The sequence below is a fragment of the Lissotriton vulgaris genome, chromosome 6 (genome assembly GCF_964263255.1).
Source record: "Lissotriton vulgaris chromosome 6, aLisVul1.2, whole genome shotgun sequence".
Classification (NCBI taxonomy): domain Eukaryota; kingdom Metazoa; phylum Chordata; class Amphibia; order Caudata; family Salamandridae; genus Lissotriton; species Lissotriton vulgaris.
Genome location: NC_141694.1, coordinates 1,510,062,708 through 1,510,084,845, shown reverse-complemented (window position 1 = coordinate 1,510,084,845; position 22,138 = coordinate 1,510,062,708). Strand labels below are relative to the sequence as shown.

The following is a 22,138-nucleotide window of genomic DNA, read 5'->3' as shown; positions in this document are numbered from 1 at the left end:
GATGAGTGTAGGGTGGGTGGAATTGGGGGGTGAATTGGGGTTTATTTCAGTGGTTTCATTGTGCTATTTTTTTGTCTGTTCACTAACCGCACAGTACACAATCCTATCTTTGCCATTGTAACTTAAACTTGTCATACTCAGTCGCTTTCACACTTTGTTGTCCCATCAGGGCCTCCCATTTGCCACTTATAAGCTTCTACATGCCCCCAACAGCTCCAAGGCATCCTTTACAATAGTGACTAAGCATGGGCGAATTTTGCGAATCTCGCGTTCGCGAATTTTGCGGATTTGCGAACTCGCAATCCGCGGGTTTCTGCCAGGTCGCGAGGGTTTTTGTACAATTTCGCAAACGCGAACTTACCTGTCGGGTCGCAAGTTTTGCGAACTTGTTGTTTCTACGTGTCCAGCCTGTTTGGGACACTCTTCTTCATCACTGCCACCCTCTGTCACCACATGCCACCCTCTGGCTCACCCATGCCACCCTCTGTTTCATCACAGCACCCTCTGGTTGTCCAGTGTACATTATTGTGGCAAAGCAAAGCACACCTTCCCTGCCTCAAGTGACCTGAATTAATTTGGGGCTGATTAATGTGTCACAGAATATTTTTTTAGCTGGCACCTGCTTCCTTAGTGCTTCCTGATTAGTGATCTTTTGCACTTGCTAAGTGCTTTCATTGTTGCAAAATTAGTTACAACACCTGCCCTGCCCCAACTGACAATAATGAATTAGGGGCTGATTAATGTGTCACTGGATTTGAACTTCCAGCCTGGCTCCTGCTTGTCTCCCTTAGCTGTAATTCAGGACCTTTGTGGCATATGTGTAACTATTCTGAGGGTCAGAGCAGGGTCACATAATAGTTGCAAGTAGGCAACTGAACTCTGGAGGGGCCCCTCAGGAAGCACTACAGGAAATGGCTACTAATGATGAGCTTGAACTTTTGAACCTGGTAAGTAGTTTCAGTTTTGCTAAGATCGTATTTCTGCAATTTAGCGCTTATTCGCGGGGCGCGAAGTTGAACTGGGAAGCCGCGAACTCACGCGAACAGTGCGAGCAAGCCATAAAATCCGCTGCTCACGGATTTGCGGATTTTGCGGGAAATTCGCGAATCTCGCGGATTGCGAATTTACCGAAAATCCGCAAAATCCGCGAGCGGAACGGATTTTCCGCCCATACTTAATAGTGACCTGGAATGTTAATGGTCATTCTACAGCCACGCTCTACCTCAAGGTAACTAACCTTGCTTCTCGCTGTCTGGCACTTGCACGCTATGGCTACAACAGAGTGCATCATGTTGGCCATTCAATGGGGTCATGGGGTGTAGCAATAATCCATCATAGATCCTTTCCTTTATCTGTCATTTACTTAGTGTACGACATGGGGGGATGTATGTCCAGGTCAGAAATATTTGGATGTGATTTCAATGCTGTGATTGATCCCAACCTTGACACAACTGGGGCAAGAGTGACAAGCCTTCACTGTTCTTCCCAACTAGGCAACTTGATAATGTCCTTGGGCCTTTGTGACTCCTGGAGGGCATGGCACCCGAGACTGACTGTCCAAGGCCCACGGAAGTATGTGCAGGATAGAAAACATTTTCCTCCTATCCCAACCATGAAAATCCCAAGTGTACAGTCTGAGTATTTCCTCTCTCTGGCTTCTAGGGCCATGCTTCGGTGATACTACAATATTGCCGACTCACAGCGGGCCACAGGTCCCTCTGGTGCCTCAATGCCTGGTGCCTGATTGATGAACAATGCATTGAGCACCTTTTCCATGAGCTGAACTCCTATTTCGACCTTAACACAGACTTGGTAATCTCCAGGTACACCGTACAGATGGCCCAGAAAGAAGTAATACAGGGTAGTGCCAAAGCATCCCTCAGTGTACAGGCCTGGATTAATCTAAAGCGGGTGGCGGAGCTGGATCCAGAACTCATACACTTAGAGAGTCGCTACCGCTGCCCCGAAGACACTCAGTCCTTGTGATACTTAGAGAACTGAGATCCGCCCTCCATCAGCTATGCCTAGATGAGTACAAACAATGTTGGATGGCCTTGACCAGATGGGTCTACAAATGGGGGAACAAATCCAGAAAGCTTCTTTACTGGCTAGTGACACATGAAGTCGCCAGGTTAATCCAAGAGATCCGCACTGTCGAGTGACTGCCTCTCACTCCCTCCCTCAAGATTGCTTCCGAATTCGCCTCTTATTATAACTCCACCCCTATCAGGAGGATACTCACACTGACAGCGGACTTGCCACTGATGACTCTGACAGCCGTAGACCAAGTAGCTCTTGAGCACGTCCTCACTGTAGAGGAGGTAGCTGGCGTCATCAGCAGCCTCCACTTGGGCATAATGCCTGGGCTGGGTAGCTTCCTGATTAAATACTGCAAGAGCTTTCTTGCCATATTGTCCCCCCAACTTCTACTTGAATGTGGTAGACAGGGACCACTCCCCTAACAAGTTGGACCTGGCCGCAATTCTTGTTCTCCACAAACTCGACAAATCCCTGTATACATGCTAGTCCTATCTCTCTCATTATGCAGGAATCAAAATCCTTGCCAAAATTCTTGCTAACCCTCCCTTATCCACCCAGATCAATGGGACTTCATGCCCCGCCAAAGCACCTGACAATGCATCCACAGAGTACACATTGCTTTGGAGCACTAATGATGCTTTGATTACCCGGCTGCCCTTATGCCTTTAGACTTCGAGAAAGCATTCAATACATTGGACTGGGATTTGTTATCCCAGGACCTCTTCCATATGGGCTTCAGGTCATGCTTTTAGTCCTTCATTAGGGTGCTCTATGCTCAGCTTCAGGTGCAGGTCATAGTTAATGGTGTGCTGTCATCCCCTTTCTTAATCTTTAGGGGCACCAGGAATGGCTGCCTGCCCCCCCTACCCTTTACCTTGGCTATAGAGCCACTGGTGGTCTGGGTTCACTATGATACTCAGATATGGGGCTTCAAGTGGTTCAGTGGCCAGGAGGGCCGCATCAGCCTATTTTCTGATGTTGTGTTACTCTTCCTTTGCCAACCACATATCACAGGTCCCTGACTCCTCCAGAAGCTGTGCCTCTATGTAAATGCCTTAGGGTTAATGTCTAACGGAGACAAATCACTCCTTGTCCATGTCAGTGGATGTTGGAAGGTGCTTGAATGGCAGGACTGTATTCCTATACATAGGCTAAGCTTCCCTTACCTGGGATGACTATTGCTCCATGCCCGAAATCACCTGGAGTTTGAGCCTCACACCACTGCTACACAGAACCAGTCAGGATCTGGCTACGGGGGCTGCCATCCGTCTTACTGTTTTTGGGAAAGTGGCACTATTCAAAATTATCGTGGTCCCGCGGCAACTCTATGCTCATTAAAACTTTCCATTCTTCATCCCTTAATCCTGGTTTAAGTGCATCACCAGGGCACTATGCTCCTTTCTGTGGGCGAACAAGGCAACACACGGATAACTCTTCAGAACTGTATCCAGTAGTCATATGACGGCGGCCCGGGGATGTCCGCTGTCCAATGTCCTGTTGATCTACTGTCCTCTCAGCTTCTTACCATCAACAACTGAATGTTTGGTGACCCCAAGGATCCGGGTTTCCATCTAGAAATCTTGCTTATGGGTTGGCAGCATATCCTGCCCTACCTGTATTGAAGCCCGGTCTTACGCTTCCCGCCTGAGACCACAAGGACCACTCTGTTGTGCTTCCAGCTCCCTCTCCGAAGACTTGGGTGGGACCAGAGGCTGACACAGGCAACACCCTTGTGAATGAGTTGGTGGATGCCCCAAGTCTCCACCATGGGGTGATTCTGTCACTGGGGCCTGATAAGAATCTCCCAACTAGGGATGTCTGGAGACACTCTCACAGAAAGTCCTTCCAGGACACCAGGAGTAATTTAACCTCTACAGGACCCAATTTTACAGATACCTGCAGCTCCATTGTGCATCGGAATACTACTGAAGCCTAAGGGTTGTGCCAGAACACAGTCATCTTGAAGCCCAAAATCTTATGCCACCATTGTAGAGGAACGGCAGTATGCGGATCTATTACTCTTTGGTTGCGAATTCCCACGAAACGTTTGGTGCCCTACAAGTCACATGGCAGAACTGGATCGCCAACCTGTACAACAGTGACTTGAGGGACACTAGGTTTGCCCCTCGAGATCTAGTTATCCCTTCCCATTTATGCCTGATCAAGCTTTAATTCCTCCACACCTCCTGTTACACCTTGCGCTGGCTGTGGAGAATGGGCACCCTTCCAACCCCAACCTCCCCAAGATTCACAGCCCTTGAGTGTGACTTTTTTCACATGGCATGGGCCTGTTCCATCATTGCCAAATACTGGTCCACTATCTTCAGGAGCATTTTGGAGATTCTGGAGAGACCCATTGACTGTTTCCCTTGCGTGGCCTTACTGGGTATTCTGAAGGACAGTGAGGAAATGTATACTAGTAGGCATTGGCCCTGTTGTGACCGAACGCGATATTGCCCACTGCTGGATTTCTTCCTTGCCACCTACGATTGCGGAACTGTGGTCTCGGATGGACCAGTGTGCAAAGGTCGAAGAACCTATTTATACAACCCAGGGCTGCCCCTGTAAGCATGGGAGGATCTGAGGGAGGTGGTGGGATACTATTGCCGTAATGGTCACTGATTTGCAAACTTAAGCTTATTTTATTGCCTGAATTATGAATTCACTATGTAGATATTGTGCAATGTATTACAGTTTGACCGCTGTTGTAAAATCAATAAAAGTTGGCTTGTAAAAAAAAAGTTCTGAACTCCAATCTATGAATTAATGGTCTTATAATGTTTGTCTCCCTTGAATCATCAAAGTTGAACAAAGACTGTAAATCAGTTTGCAACTACTAAAATTGAACAAAATGCAGAGATTATCTCGTTTTTCCAGCTCTTACCTTTGTCCCTGAAATAGAATAACGCAAATCTGATCCTCAAAAAGTTCATTTTAATGGAATTTTTCTAGCATACATAAAGTTGGGTTTCTTTCACCAACTACACCGTTTCTAATTCTGAAAGTTCTGTAGTATATCATAACGGATTTTTGCTACACCACCTTTTTCAAAAGTGATTTCAAAATACTAACGGAAAGCCCGTTACCCAAATGTTGCCCCATTCCAAGACCTTTGAGTGCCACGCCCAACCTGAGAGATAAACGATCCCACATGTAGCCCTATAGTTGCCCAAATCCTCCTTGAAATGGCCTTTAGAGAATCAGGGCTCCCAATTTTTGTTTTGTACCAGCAACTAATTACTGCAGCTTTTCCCACTTTTTGCTGGACTGACAAGCCATACTCCAGCCTTCTCTGAAGCTGCTAGGCAAACTGAATAAATGCCTCTGTAGATTGCATAGAAGGCCAACACATTAGTCAGGTAGAAAACTTCAAGTATTTGGGGGTTTACTAGATTTGGAGTTGAAGTGACACTCACTCATATCCCAGAATGTTTTGTCCTTTAACATAGTGACATTCAGTATTAAAGATTTTTCCCACTCGCATCCAATCGGTCCTGGAAATTTACAGGGCCAAGTGCATCCCTTTAGTAAGCCACGATAGTGGAATATGGGCATATATAAATATCTATTAGGGGTCCCCCAAGGTGTCCCCTCTGAAATTGTCCACGAGGAGCTAGGCTTAGACTTTCTCATTGACCACCTACATCCCCTAAAGCTCCGGAATTCGATCTGGTTAAAGGAGGAACTTAGATTTAGCAGAATCATTCTGCAGGATTGTTTAATATTGGAAAAATAATTTCTCATCCCATGGATGGGTTATGTGACACGTAACCTGTGGGCCCTCTGTTTTAACTCCCTCTGTGGGCAAAAAGGTGGAAACAGCGTTTATGAACAAGTCGGCATCAGAACACGAGGACCTTGCACTAACAAAACATTCTATGCGGCATGCAATGTTTATGCAAACTGTCAGTTATATAGAACCATATCTAACCTGGAATATATGACATGCCATCAACGTCGTCTGTTGACCCTTTTCAGGTTGAATCTATTTCCCGCCTCATCTTCTTTAACCGCAGTTGATTTTTGATCTCGGACCGCCCCTCTGCGAATGTGATAATACAACAATTTATGATACTTTACATATCACTATGCTTTGCCCAAAATACAATAATATGTGGTACACGTTTCTGTTTCCGATTTTAAGGCCAATTAATGTTAACCAAATCAGGCCTGCTCTACTGTTTCTATAGTACTTAAACTCTCCTTCAGTTTGATTTGTCCTTGTACACTTTCTGATGGGGTTTTAAAACATGAATGAATTTGACTAGGATAACCTGTATGTTCATTTTAATGATATCTAGAGTCTTTTATGATTTTAGCTATAATCGAATAAAGATGATGATGATGACGATTGCATTGTGCTAAATCTAAGCAAGGGGATATATTTCTCAAGAATTCTTTATTACCTTAAGTGATATCTGATAGAAATTCAAATTAGGCACTAATTTTTTCCCAAATGGAGTCTAAATGGTGCGCCAGTAGCCAGATGAGACAAAGAAAAGAGAGATCGCCTTCAGTTTTAAGTTGGCTGGGGGAAAATGAACCCAAACATCCAAACACTTATACGATGTGCCCCTAGTGATAGCCTCTCCATTGAGTAGCCATATTTAATAAGTTGGTTTTTCAGAGGTTTACTCTCAAAAAGTATTTGCACAGTGAATCTAGAAACTAGAGAGTGAATGTTGCAGACCGACACTTATGTTGTCCAGCAAGACCGTGTCATCGGCATACTGAAGAATTGGTATTACTCGGCCACCTAACCTTGGAGGGTGGGATAGGATATTTTGCTCTTAAGTGTAGTTCTCACAACTGCTAAATACAAATCGAAGAGCAGACGGACGAAAATCCACCCATGCTTTAGGCTTCTATTGGTGTAAATTTTGTTTGATGTAAACTTATTAATCCTTAGCTTGACACAGACCCACTTGTATTGATTTAACCCCTGTGTTCCACAAACAAGTAAGGGGGTTCCCTGATGAGATTACTTACTCCATAGCAAGTTTCCATTAATGCAGTCATTGTGACATCAAAGTGACCTCTGGTGGTATATCAGAGTAAGCTCTAATGTTATAAACCCGGGGTCCTAGAAAGATTGCCCTACTATTTCGAACGTTCTGTGCATTAAAAGAATCACCAAGTACTGGTCATTATACTATTATATATTTCTGATCATGTGTGCATTCTTAGAACTTGAGATCAAAGTGAACAGTAAGAATGAACTGTTAGGGCAAAAAGCAGGTAATAGAAAGACAAATGACAGCTATGCTCCATTGATTTGTTAATGTTTTACTTTCGATCATATGTCTCACGTAAGGTAAGGGTTCCCTGAAAGAGAAAAGGTATTGTCTGTTGCTTTTTGTACTCCATACGCGAGCAAATTATGATTAACTATGGCTTAGAAGTTTTATAAAAGAGATATATAGGAGCTCGCTGTACAAAGCCATTTTTCTATCACAATCTCTGCAATTTTCAAAATCAGTTTGCGACAGCAAAAATGTTTTTGTTTTTTATTTACTAAACCCATTTTGCAAGTCTGAAAAGCCCTTCCAAATCACAAAATGAGGTTTACAATGCATTCAGATTCGCATTTAGAATGAGTGAGGAGTGAAAGGGCTGTCAGTTCATAATGGGGGGTTAAAATGGTAACCATTGATTCGTTACTGGCACCACAAACAAGGTAGTAACAAATTGCAAAAGGGACCACCCTCCCTTTAGTACATCCTGTCAGGTGACCTCATGGGGTGCAGGCAGTGGTCCTTGAGACCACTCCATGCTCCTCTCAAGGTATTCACAAACAGAACACTGAAGATGCTGCTTTTTTTTTTTTTTTTAAAGGAAGTTTACCATTTGGGAATGCAAACACAAGGAAGGTGATCTTATGTTCTTTGCTACTCATCATTTTTCTATTTTTAGCCAATCGCAGGTGGTCACAGTTAGCACAAGACCTAATTATTATTCATTGTGGAAGAAGTTCTGTAAGTCCCTGTTAATGAAGATTTTGCAGTGTGGCCAATTAGCACATAGGTCGCATCACAAAATTAGAGATGTGTTTCAAAAAGTCGGTGCACAATTTGCAATTATTTGTTGCACTCGGTCTTTTAATGCATCGGGCCATCGGTTCCATACGTTAGAACAATATTGTAGAACAGCATTGTTGCTGCTTTTAAGGATGATTAAGCAAATGGGAACATTGGTGTGTTAAATTAAAAATCCCTGCTTGAAGTGACCCAAGTATTGTGTACTTTTCAATTAACAGTATGACGCAGTTCGTCTGAATCAGCTGTATGAGCAAGCAAGGTGGGCCATTCTCTTGGAAGAAATTGACTGCACAGAAGAAGAAATGTTGATGTTTGCAGCGATACAGGTATGAACTTGATCTAATTAGCGAAACTAGTTTTCAGAGGGAACTGGCAGGAGAAGCCACATGTGCATGTTGATACACGTGCATGTTTTCAGAGCCCACACTAACATTTAACTGTTGAAGCAACGCTAGTGTTGCACTGACATCCCAGGCAGTATATGAAAAGCACACAAAAAGTAATCTGCTTGAGTGTTAAAGAATAGTGAGTTAGGGATGCTGTCCCGGGTGTGAGGGAGGGGTTTATTATTGTTCTCACTGAAAAAAGTAGCGGGGCAGACCTTCCCCTTCTCTCTGGAGTAAACAAATGAGTCCCTTCCCCTTCCCTCTGGAATAAACAGATGAGTCCAGCCAAATTTTGGCAGACGCAGACAGCATGGCCAACTGGAGTGCCTCAAAACCATTTGTAGAGTACCGATGCAAAATCTATACTGCTTGAAGTGCCATTTATGTTCTGAGCAGCAGTTCTTTACTCCCAGATCCCTTAGGGCTGGAGAATGGAGGTTCGAGATAATTAGGGGAAAGATGATTGGAAGTCATCAGGATATGATGAGGGTGATTAGTGGGCGTGGCAAACAGTAGGAGAGGCACAAAGGACTAAAGGGAGAGAAGAGAAGAAGCTCTCAGAGCCCAAGTTTAGTGTGACTGAAGACTTCAGCCATCTTGGCTTTGCTATAGCACACAGCATTTTGTGCGTGTTTCCAGAAATGCAACCTTAACTACTGAAAACTTTAGTGTTACCCCCAAGGACTTTCACCCCATTTGTTATGGAGTGCCTATGAGTCACTCTCTACCTACTAACTGGTACTATACATAAATGTGGCATTCCAAAGCACCATCCCCAGAACACTTATTGGACCTGCTGAAGATCGGAAGAGGTCTGGAATCTGAACTGCTATCTTTGATCTGAGAGGAGCTCAAAGGACTGAACCTTCTCCCTCTTGTGCTCAGGCAGTCTTCCTGAGTGGCTAAAGGGACACAACAAGCTGCAAAGGACTTTTCCCTGGAATTCTCAACTAACCAGTGGCACTTGGACTGGAATTTGGTGTCGGCCTCTCCCTTGACACCCTGAAAGTCTCTAAGGGCCTTCCCTTGAGGTCATGGGGGGCTTCGAAGTGTACATCAGCGGACCCACCGGGAACAGTATCCTACCAGTAGATTCAGTGCAATGGATTGAATATCAGTTTTGATCCACATAGAGAATTACAGTCCTATGCTGCGTTAGGTCTTCAAGAAATTTCAAAGCTTTCCTTTGAAAAAGTGACAAAGTCCTTTTCTGAAGTGGGAATTTAAATTTTAGTTCAAAGTATTTAAATTCTAGATTATAACTGGGACCAATTCACTTATTTTCTTCGACACAGGCTCCATCCTGTTTGGGCTTAAATTGTATCTAGATTCTTAGCTACTCCTTCCATAAAATATAAAAAAAATGTTTTATTACATTTTTCTTTGTTTCTAATTCAGTTTGGCATTTTTTTTGGTTGGTGTTTTTACTATATTACAGTTTTGGTACTGCATAAATACTTTACACATTGCCCTAAGCTAAGCCTGTTTGCTCTGTGCCATAGTTGCCCCATGCCCTCGGAAACCCACCCACCCCGACAGACCACGTCCGGAACCTCAGCATCATTCTAGACTCCTCTCTCACCTTGTTCCGCCAGATCAACGCCGTCGCTTCCGCCTGCTTTAACTCCTTCCCGATCCTCCGCAAGACCTTCAAGTGGATCCCCCCGAATGCAGAAAGACCGCCACCCACGCACTCATAACCAGCAGACTGGACTACGGCAACACCCTCTACGCCGGAATCAACAAAACCCTGCTACACAAGCTCCAAACCATCCAAAACACCTCAGCCAGACTTGTCCTTGGAACCCCAAAACACGAGCACCTACGAGACCTCCACTGACTCCCCATTGAGAGGAGCGTAACCTTCAAACTACTCACCCACGCCTACAAATCCCTCCACAACATCGGACCTAAGTACCTCAACGAAAGAGTCTCCTTCCACGTACCCAAAAGGAAACTCCGATCCGCCGACCTTGCCCAGGCAGAGACCCTCTCATCCGCAAAACCAGAGCAGGAAGAAGAGCTTTTTACTACATCGCAGCTAAGACCTGGAACATACTCCCAGTCAACATTAGACGCTCCCTCACTCTGCACACCTTCAGAAAGAGCCGCAAGGCCTAGCTCTTCGACTGATCTGGAGCTACCCCCGCCCCAGCGCCTTGAGACCCTCACGGGTGAGTAGCACGCTTTATAAACCCCTGATTGATTGATTGATTGATGATTGATTGATAGTTACCAGGAAATTGACCTATGAATAATTTAGTGAATGTGAGGTTTTACACTAACAAGACGTGTTATTATTCCCTGAGGTGGCCAGTCGCTCACCCCAAATAATCAACTTTCCAACAGTGCACATAAAAGACAAACACATGAATTCATAGGTTTCATACAGTCAAGACAACATCCAAAATACAAAAGCATCAATATTTATAAAACTCTTATTCAAATATCCCCAAAATATTCAACTTAAATGCAAGAATGTGCAGTAATCCTTTTCCATATGTGTGCAATATTCATTCAGTAAAGTGTTTGAAGATGTTAAATGAGCGCTAGGTTATATTCCGTGTAGCTTTATCACTAAGTGATGCTTTCTGTTGTCTAGATGAATTTTCCTTTAAAATGCATGATAACAGTGTCACTTTAATGACTGAAAATTGTTTGTGATTGCAGTATCATGTCAGCAAGCTATCGTTATCAGCTGATGCCCAAGATTTCGTCCCTGATTGTGAGGTGGATGAAATAGAGGCTGCCCTTTCCAACTTAGAAGTGGCCTTAGAAGGGGGCAGAGTAGACAAACTTTTGGTAAGGATGTTTTCAAAGTTATTACTTTTTGAAACTTGAGCTGATCTTCTATTTTTTCTATGTTATATATTGCATGTTTCATATTTAGCATAGGATACCCTTTCGAGTGATTGTGTGCTCTACAAACAAAAAAATAAAAATATAAGACTCGCTACTTCTTGAGCACATTTTGTGTGTGGGATATGAAACAGATTGCTGATCGCTTCCTGTGTGAACAATCAATGCTAACATCACTGCTATTTGGAACATAGCAAAATCACTGTTTTTCTATGAGAAAGGTTCATTGCAGTAATAATACATTTCATATAGAGCTGGGTTAACAGATTTGAGGAAGCCTCTCCTTCCTCACCAGAGATGTTAATGGTCATGGTAGTGTTAAGGAATCTGTAGCATGCCGCTGTCACCTATAAGTGTATTCTGGTTAAACAGTATAATGAGTTCAGGAAGAAAGAGCATCTGTGACTGTGGAAAAACCAAGTTTTAGGAGTTTTCCAAAAAGAGAGATGATCCTCAGACAATGGGCTAATGAGAGCTTGGTCCTGTGTGGGACATCTCCCAGCATGAGATTTATAAATGTGGACAGCAGTGGGATGAGGATCGTAAATGTAATTGTATGTATAGTGTATAGGATTAAAATGTCACCGAATAAATGTTTTTTAGTTTCACCTGAAAGAAATAGCCATGAGTTTCAATGTAAGACATAGTTATCCAACTGACAAATATTTGTCATCTTCCAAAAGTGTCAATTTATTACACCTTATTAGCTATTATAGGAACTAGGGTTACACAATCAAGCAAATTCATAGAGAAAACCAACCCAGAAATGAGCCTGGGGTGTTGCCTGTCTCTATGACCCGTAGCACGAACTGAGCAATCAGAAGATTTGTAAAAAAAAAAAAAGATAAAAACTCTCTAAAATTAAAATAAGTTTGTATTTCAGTATTGGACATTAGATGACGTCCGTGCATTTTTTTTAAATAATCATTTTATGGCAGTTGTTTGCAAACCCACGAGGAAAGATATCAGTGTATGTGAATATGGCCAATGGTGATAGTTTAACCACATTGCTGCTGTGGTTATTTTTCTCCTGTGCTGGATATTGCCATTTCCCATTGTTCATGACGAGCTGGGCTCGTCATCAGTGTTTGAGGAGGCAACACCATGACGAGCCCAGCTCGTCATCAGCCTCGAAGGGGTTAATCAACTTTATTGCCTATTAAACCAAGCAGGAGTCATATTTTTGCATAGCACCGTCATAGGGTGAATTAGTACAGAGTATTCTCAATTGGTCTCTCATAAAAAATGAGGCACTCTGTAGTAAAAAGATTTTCCTTTGTTTACACAATTTGGTCAAATGATGAAACTGTGTTTTGAGTTCCGCTCTCCTAATTAAACATTGTGCGAGTTTTTCTTCTGAATGGTTATACTTTTCAACCGCCTGTTTAATAATAGTGTTTACTACTTTAGTACAGTAAAGTACAAGGTTAAGGAAAGGGAGCAAACTTTATTTTTATGTTAATGCTGCTAATTTTCCCTGACTAAAAAAAACATAGTTATATTTAGGTGGTGTGGAATAACACCACACTTGCAGCAATTCGATTAGTACATCAATATGGCCCATAGATTCCATAAGAAATATGTCAACTGCACCTGCCTATAGAGACATTCATTTGCATGTTCTGTGTTTAGTGGAAGGAGAAAGGCAGATTACATATATCTATTCTACTGTCCACCATTTAAAAAGTTTTTGTGTTTCGAAAACTGCTTTAGGGAGAGACTGGTAACTGCAACAAACAATGGGCGGAACACTGAATGATTCAAACATACCCCCCCCCCCCCCCCAGGTCAAGAGATCTGGGTTAAATTCATTGTTTATTTTGCCCAGTACGCCACCCCAGTTTGGAACCAACCATATGCAAATCAGTCTTGCCCCTGTGCCTCTTGGGAACAGTCCAGACCGAACTACCAAGCCAGGTCCTCTCTGGACCGAAAATAAGCATCCTGGGACCGGCTTCGGAGTATGCCACCCTTCATCAGCGAGGCTAGCTTGAATTGAGGACCTGGCTTGGCGGTTCGGGCTGGACTGTTCCCATGAGGTACAGGGTCAAGACTGATTTGCATATGGCCAGGTCTAAATTGGGGTGGCATGGTGAGCAAAAGAATGATGGATTTAACTAAGATCTCTTGACTGGGGGTGAATGTTTTGATTTGTTCTGCATTCCGTCCATCAATTGTGTGTCTTTTGCTTTCTCGCCCTACGTGGCCGGGTATGCCTAGACATGGGTCCCGGGCTCACTGTGCCCCTGGATTCAAGCTATCTTGGCTGATGAGGGGTGAAACCCCGAAACCGGTCTAGGATGCTTATTTCCGGTCCAGGGAGGACCTGGCTTGGCAGTTCAGACTGGACTATTCCCATGAGGTACATAGTCAAGACTGATTAGCATATGGCCAGGTCTAAAGTGGGGTGGCATAGTGAGCAAAAGAATGATGGATTTAACCCAGATCTCTTGACTGGGGGTGAATGTTTTGATTTGCTCTGCATTCCGTCCATCAATTCCATGTCTTTTGCTTAGGGAGAGACTGGGCCAGTGCCTGGAGTGCTTCTCTTGGATCTATTTTGGAGCCAGTCCCCATAGAACAATGGTTGAGCCTCAGCTAGACATTTACTTTGAGCTTTCTTTGGCTTGCCCACCTCTACAGTTAGCAGCCCAATGTAGTGGGTCGGCTTTTTTTCATCTGTTTGCTCACGGTCAAATCCCATGCAATCTGTCTCCACTCCTAATCATATTCGCTCTTTCTTGTATTTTGGAATACGTTTCTTTATATAAATCAATAACTATATGTACCAACGCTATGATCTTATTAGCTGGAAACCTTTTTAATATTCTGATATGAGACTCAAAGCTGCAATCTGTCTTCACATACTGACTCTCAAGCTTATGAATGAATCTCGCTAAACTTTCTTGAGTAGTTTTAATGTCGGTCTTCCCAAAAACATACTTTATGCTCCACCTTGCACTCAACAATTCATTGCCTCCTCCATTCTTGTCCATATCTCTGATGTAGTAATCTGAGGTGGTATCACTTTAAAAACACTGAAGTCTAACAATATTTCTATGTGCTCATATATACAAGTAGTCTAACACTGCGGCCTGTATACTAGTGCGAAGTTGTTTAATTTTGGAGTTGATGAAACTGTGTGAGTACAAAACTACCTGAGCTTCAGCACGTCTGTACTATTCTCTGTATTAACCATTTGGCTCTCAAAGTTCCCCTACATTTTTTGTTTTTTGACAATAGTCTGATGGACCCCTGCTCCTGAGTTACCCCTTAAACTGCAGCTCTAGGGCTTTTAAAAGGCTGATGAATCATAGTTTTTCATCTTGTCACATGAACGATGCACTTATCTGCCAATCAGAAGTCTGGAACAGCATTAACCACTGAGGCTGGAATCTGTTTGAGTTTGCTTCTGTTGAAATATACCTCTGCCATCATGCCTAATTAATCCCATCTCTCATCTTAATTATTTTACTTGTATTTGAAAAGAAACAGCAGTGTGAAATAGATGTAGACCATTTCTTTTGACTAGGTATAAGACATTTCATAAGAAGCTCCTGAGATTCATCAGATTTTTTTATTGTGTACTTTTTCTCATAACACAACAGGGCTCGAAACATCATAAAAATGTTACTAGACTTGCAGGTCTACTAACTTGAACAATCTACTCGCCTGAACTGTAATGTACTTGACCCGTTCACTGGTCTCAACATGATTGTTACAGAGTTCACTTTACAAAATCCTCTAACTTCAGTCACAGAAAGAAAAGTAAATGTAGGCAGACAAACTGACTTTTGACCTCTGTCTCTGAAAGCCGAGCAAAGGCTACAAGATATCAAGATTTAAAGGCACCTTTATTGCTCATTCACTTTGTGAGTGATAAAGATGCCTTTAAATCATGTCACATTTGCTCCGCTTTCAGAGACAGGGGTCAAAAGTCAGTTTGTCTTCCTACATTTACTTTTCTTTCTGTGACTTAAATTTGAGGATTTTCAGCTCGCCATAAAGGGCAAGTAGGCCATACAAATAGTTTGTCTTTATTAAATCTGGCTTGCATTAGTGCGCAGGTGAGTGTATTATTCGAGTCCTGCACAAGAAAATTACATATACGTATATTGGCATGCAGAAAGTTAAAATAGATGCTTATTGCTATTCAGATAGGACCCTTGCAAAGCTGGTTTTAATGGTGTTGGACTGTACCTCATAATAAAATCATATCAAATGTTTTTTTATTTTATTAGGAGGATATCACGGATATACCAAAACTTGCAGACAATCTCAAATTATTCAAGTAAGTAAAACAGAGAGGTGCTTGCGAACCTCTACTGTAAAGGATATTGTAATTATGCATTATTTATCATTACTTTTAGATGAACTCATTGACTTTGTTATGTAAATAGTTTTATTTGATAAATTAGTGTATTAATATGTGAGAACAGTGTACGTCCAAAACACAGCTTTCTACAAATAATATAAATGGAGTAAATTATTACTTTTGCAATCTAGAAATTAATTAATAGTGCCCCTTCTGACAACCCAATACATCTTCCGAAGTTGTTTTTGTAGTTTGTAAATAAAATTAGATTGTTAAAGCGTTATAAAAAAATGCTAAATTCCTTTTTAAAAGGAAATTTCTTCGATGAGGATGTGGATATAACGCATCCTAGAAAAATATTACAATTATTTAGATTGAAATTGTGTTTAAAGTCAGGGTATTGCAGTGAACAAAAATCAAAATCTCGTCAATATTCACTGCTAATAAAATGAGTTATCTACATATATGTCTGGAAAACCTCATACACTCACCAACAAGAAAACAGAAAATAGAAGCGCACATTATACTTTCAACAAATGCTAAAAAATGGAAATTCAAAAATGAAACAATGACCTATTTTTGATTTTGAAAAATGATAATTGTTTTTAAGATCTAGAAATACAGTGCAATATTGTATAAGGGGTCAAACCTATATGACAAAGCTCCAAGGAATAACAAATGTGCAAAAAAGGTTTGCATAAAAATGAATTTGTATTATTGTAGATCAAAATAAACATACATCGAAAATTTCGCAATATTGAAAAGGTAGCTACTCCATGTGATGGTGCAGTGCAAGTGATTGGTGTGCAATAATTTAATTTATACAGTAAGAAATGTTGAAGAAAAGTACAGTGTTGACTATATATAGTAATGGCTTGAAAGGGTCTGATAATAATATCACTAGCTAGTTAATACAGTGGATATGTCGATGTTTCAACCCTGGTAAATGTTCAGTAATAGGGTCTTCCTCAGGACAAGAGATGGTAGAATCCCACAAAATCTATAACAAAGACAGAAAGAAGGCAGAATTACATTTCAATAGCAGCAATGATTGTCAGTAACACATTGTGTTAGTGGAGGCTTACCTCAAACATGCAATAACATAGATACCTCTGTAGACTCTGGACCCTCTTTCAGTGATCTAGTTACAACAATCACAAAAATGCTATCTTTCTTTTATGTTCAGCTACTTTGAAAAAAGTTGTAAAGTGTATGTCTAGAAGGGCCGTGTTACATACCCCATTAGGTAAATTAAACAAGAGTTACCATGAAATAATGTGCCTAAACAATTGTGTGGCAATAATACTGAGCTTAGATTTTGGATACCATAATATATGGACCTTACTCGCAATTCCAAATCACAGTAATATGTATGTGTATACAATCACTGAGAAAACAAGAAGGCACTTGCCAATAGTGAAAAACCTAGAAGTATTCTTTATGAATCCATTGAATAATTGATCTCTCCAATGTATATATAATCAAGCATATAAAATGGTGGTATGTGAAAAATAATCAACAAAAATACGGAAATGGTGGCTTCATGTGGGGGGCTTGCAAACAATCATCCAATCAACTCAGTCTCCACTTTTCAAAGCCACATCAGTCTGGTGCACTCAGTGTCTGATCAGCCAAACTGCAACACAGGATGTTGTGTGCAGACTTCTTGGATGCCAAAAAAAACCTAATCACTTTTGTAAGGTTTATAGCATTCCAAAGTCAGGTAGCCATAACAATAGAATTGTTTAACTTGTGGATGGGTCAAAAACTGTAGTTGAATCAAGCTTATGCAAACTACAGAACAGAGTCAATAAAGACATAGAAAATTGAAGCGTGGTAGTAAATATCATAGTAACATTAAGGAAAGCTAAATTGAAATTGAAATTTACAAACCTAAAGAGGAATTAAGCTCATGCTGATTAATGTAAGTCAATAAATATTTGGTACAAATTAGTCTTTCCACAGACACGTGCTAGGGGGTATCATACTGTAACATAGGATCATGAAAATAGGTGATTCCTCATTTTGATTCTGCTAGGAAAAAGATGTATGGGTATTGTTGTGGCCATTAAAAAAACCTAAGGAACCATATGAATTAACAATGGTTACCAAGGGCCCAAGCCTAGTGCAATATACAATGGAGAAGAAGGGATCTTAAACTTCATATGCTAGCAGTTTAGATCAGCGAGGTCAATTAATCCCTTTGTCTTGTTTTGTCAGTGTGACTTTATTTACATATGTATCATTTTTTCAAAGTAACTGAATGTAAACAATTTAAAGATTGCATTTTTGTGATTTGTGTTGTTGTTATTTTGTACCTCAATCACTGAAAGAGGGTCCTGAGTGCATATGAGTATCTCTTTTCTTACAATGTTGAGGTAGGACTTCATTGGCAATTGTTGCAGGTATTGTAATGTAATTTTCTGTTCTTTCCTTTTTTTATTACCTATTTTATAGGATGTAACCATCTTTTGTCCTTATGAAGACCATATCTTTAACTAACTACCAGGATCACAAAATTGACAAACCCACTGTATTGACTAGTTTCTCTATGTATAGAGTTGCAGGACCTAAATTTATACTATCAGCCTCTTTCAAGCCATTACTGTATATCGTCAATGCTGTGTTTTTTCTTCGTATTTTCTTGCTGTGACCATTCATTTTTTTCTCATTGACCACTTGCACTGCGCCTTTGCATGGAGCAGCTACCTCATCAATATTGCAAATTGTCTGCTTATATTTATTTTGATCTACAATAATACAAATTCATTTGAATACAAACACTTTCTGTACATTTGCTATTTCTTGAGCTTTCTTATATAGATGTGGCCCCTTAAACAATATTGTACTGTTTCTACATTCAAAGGAACCATTGTTATTTTTTTCACTAAAGTACCCAAGTTCCAAAAATATTAGGTTGCCCCTTACTTTCTTTTTTATCTTACTTTTATATTTTGGCAGATTATAAATTAAAGAAATTCATACATCATATGTACTTCAGGATAAGCAGCTAATAAATAATGAAAACATGTGTGTAACCTGAATAAATGTGCCTTGATTCTTCAGGTAATGAATGAATAAGAGAAGAACCTCTCACAACAGTCACAATCAAATATTTTTTATTTTAAAAGCCCTTTTTCAGCAGCAACATAAATAGGTTTTAAAATGTTGCTATGAACTAAAACAGACCCGTCTGAAATGTCCAGATTGAATTCATGTTTCACACTGCCTACCCACCTTACATGCACCTTTAATGTAAGTCAGATGAAACCAAAGAATATCAAATTGCTATTTTTGTTTGTAGTATCCTGTAATGTCATAGCTACCACTTCTTATCTTTTAGAAACAAAAACTTTCATCTAAAAACATGGTTGAGGAAAGCAATTGCTTTTTCTAACCCTAAGTGAAGCCCCTTTTCGATCTAAACAAGGCTAATGAAAAAGGCAGACATTTGTTTGCATTTACCCTTCCTGTACTGTGTTTTCGTGTGAGAAGTGAATGTTGTGTCTGTTTTTGTTTCTGTGGAAGTAAACATCTTAAATTGTGTGAGTGCTATTTACTCGAATGCTGTGAACATTGTTGAAGATCATCTCTTGCTCTAATCAGACTGTTTACAACAAAGCATACCTAATTTAGGTTGAGAGTTCAAGTGTACCATTACTTTATAGTAGGCAGGTGAGTATTAATTTGTGTCCTCTACTCTGTTGTCTTTACAATTTGTTTAATGCCCAATCAACAAACAAATGTGAAAATCCATTGATCATATACATTTGCCTTTGATTTGTGTAGAAGTATTTATTTTAGGCGAGTCCCATATTTCTTTATTATGCTATTCAAATCATAGGCTTCCAAGTATATTCTCTGTCCACCATTCATACTACAGCACACTATCTCCATGGAAGAATACCCACTGTAGCAAGCATGACAGAAATAAACAAACATATATTTTTTTCCACTGGTAAAACATTGATCCCGATAGAAATCTGGGGGTTCATTCTTGTATTTACCCTTTCAGCTTACCTTATGCCCTATTTTAATAGCAAGCTCTTCAATATAAAATAATATTTGGACTCCATCAGGGTCCGCTAATGATCAATACTCATGTCAGCACCTCTGGCCTTGTGTTTTTCCCTAAAGGAATTACCCTGTCAATATCATTTTGGGGTTTTTACTTGTCTGCCTGTAGTCTTTTTCCTATTGGTCTCTCTCATTTTCTTTCTGCGTTTGACAAACTTGGGAGAGAAGGAACGATGCACGTTATAATTACTTCATACACCAGAAAACGGAAAAAGGCCAAGCTTCTAATTCCATGATATTGTTAACTTTATTTATATGTTGCTTGAACATTTATACCTTGAAAAGACAGGAGGCATTTGGCAAAATGGGAACATTTTGTTTAATTAGCAATGCAGCCAGCAGACCAGTCACAGGCATTATGTCTGAGGACTATCTCAACTTACAATCGATGTGACATGGGTTTTTATACCATGCATTGAATGCCATTAATAATTCAGGTGATCCATTTTTGGTAAGAAGTGTGAACCTCTGTCTCTGGAGACATAAATTAATGTATTCGATGAGGAATCCAGGTGGGCCTTGTATGGAAACATCGCAGCCAGTGAGTAACATGTCCATATGTCCAGCATGGGGAACACGTGATCACTGCATGTACTGTGAGTGCTATGTCCTGATTGGGTACGTGTTCCTAACTTCATGTGGCATCTGACTTTATGGTGTTTTGGGGATGCGCGTACTCCTCCGACCATATGTGCTTTATTGAAGCCAATCTCCCCGGACATTTGTGGTGTTGCTGTGCCTATCTGTGGGAATTATCTGGCGTTTACTGTTTGCACATGTGTCTGCAAGCTACGTGGCACCCCATGTGGGTCCTGTCAATCAGTGACCGTGGGCCTGGGTCTCAGCGCATGCCTGACTACATATTCTTGAGTTGGGGTTGACGTGGAGTTCATAACGTGCAAATTTGTCTAGAAAGATGCGATTTTGTTTTTATACATTAATGTATTGTTACTCATATTGGCATAGACTTTTTCAATGTTTGAATATACCTACATCACTATGTCTTAAAACCTAACCATTGTATCGTGTTCAAACTACAATTACAGAGAAGATATCCCTGTAATTTGTACTCTATTCTAAAAGAGTGATGATTGCTGAGAGTGACTCTAAAACTGAGTGCAGGGTCAGATGGCATGGGAGAGTACCCAGCTTGAAGGACTGGGTTATTTAAGACCCAGCGGTGCCAGGGGACAACACCTGAAACCTTCGTGGGTAACCTGCTCCGGCGTACGAATGACAGAGACACGGGACACTTCCTTCGGCGTCAAAGATTCAAGGTTTATTTACTGCAGGGAACACAGAAGTCACAGGAAGTACAACAAGTGTAAGTTCGAGGAGACTGCTTCAAATTGCTATTGTGGATCGCTCCTTTTATACAGTTTTCTCCCATAGAGTTACATGGTACACAAAGGTTTACAACTCGGTTCCCATAATTATCCCCGAGAGGGGTCACTTTGGTCACTTTGATACATTCAAGGTCCGGGGCATAAGTGCGGAAACATTTGGTGGTTCCCAACTGTAAAAACCCATCTTCCCACCATTAGTACATTCCAATCGGCAGTAAAACAGATCGAAGAAGGAACAAGGACAGGTGCAGAGGAAGATGGAAACAGTGGGGAGATCGAAAAGGGTGTAAAAGGGGAGGTATCGGGAAACACGAGCTACAGGCATCAAAGGGACGTGCCTAATGAGATGCACGGCTGAGACAATAGACCGGCACGGCAAGATGAGCCTCGAGCGGGGCCATCTGCCTTGCAGTATCATCCCCCTCATCATAAAGACAATTTCAAAGAACATGTGTCTTCCGCGGATGTCTTGGGAATCCCAGGGTCGCGAAACGGACAACGTCCGTTCGCTGGCTACTTGAGGGCAAGAGACAAAATGGATGCCGTCTAAGATGGAACCCGTGGGTACAGATGAAAAACCCACGTAACAAACGAACGGTTTAGGTTAGCACAGCGAAACTGCACACACCCACTAAACTCGTCATTTGCGGTTCATAGATACCAGACTCGACCATATTCGTGCGAGTCGAAAACACCACTTACAATTGTCACGGAACCTCAAGCTGACTGGGCCACCATAGTTGTGAGTAGATGATTGACCAAACATTAGCACTTCTGCCTTATCTACATTATGTTGGAGGGAGTTGCCTTGCATCTAGACGTCAGTGGGTGAAAGACAGTTTTTAAAGTTTAGCGGGGTCGCAGCAGCATCTCCCTAAATGCTGTGCTGTCCTTGTGAATTTCAAAAGGAATGAAAGAGGGTATTGATGCAAGTAACATAAATGTTAAACAGGGTTGGGCTTAAGGCAAACAAACTTTTATAGTACCCCACAGCTTAAACATTAGATGGAGGCCTTGAACGAGGTGATGGCTTTGGTAACTAATAGCTGTGGTTATTAGCGCATCATTATGAATTTT

At 41.2% G+C, this 22,138-nt stretch overlaps 1 protein-coding gene across 2 annotated transcripts in view; it reads left to right on the top strand.

Annotated features, from left to right (window-relative positions):
* FERMT1 (FERM domain containing kindlin 1) overlaps window positions 1–22,138 on the top strand; it is a 303,369-nt gene that overhangs the window by 148,880 nt on the left and 132,351 nt on the right. For both annotated transcript variants that reach the window (XM_086927689.1, XM_086927690.1), the window contains exons 7-9: window positions 8,297–8,404; window positions 11,135–11,266; window positions 15,565–15,614. In XM_086927689.1, coding sequence (XP_086783815.1) covers window positions 8,297–8,404; window positions 11,135–11,266; window positions 15,565–15,614 — 290 coding nt within the window. The remainder of the gene's footprint in view (window positions 1–8,296; window positions 8,405–11,134; window positions 11,267–15,564; window positions 15,615–22,138) is intronic.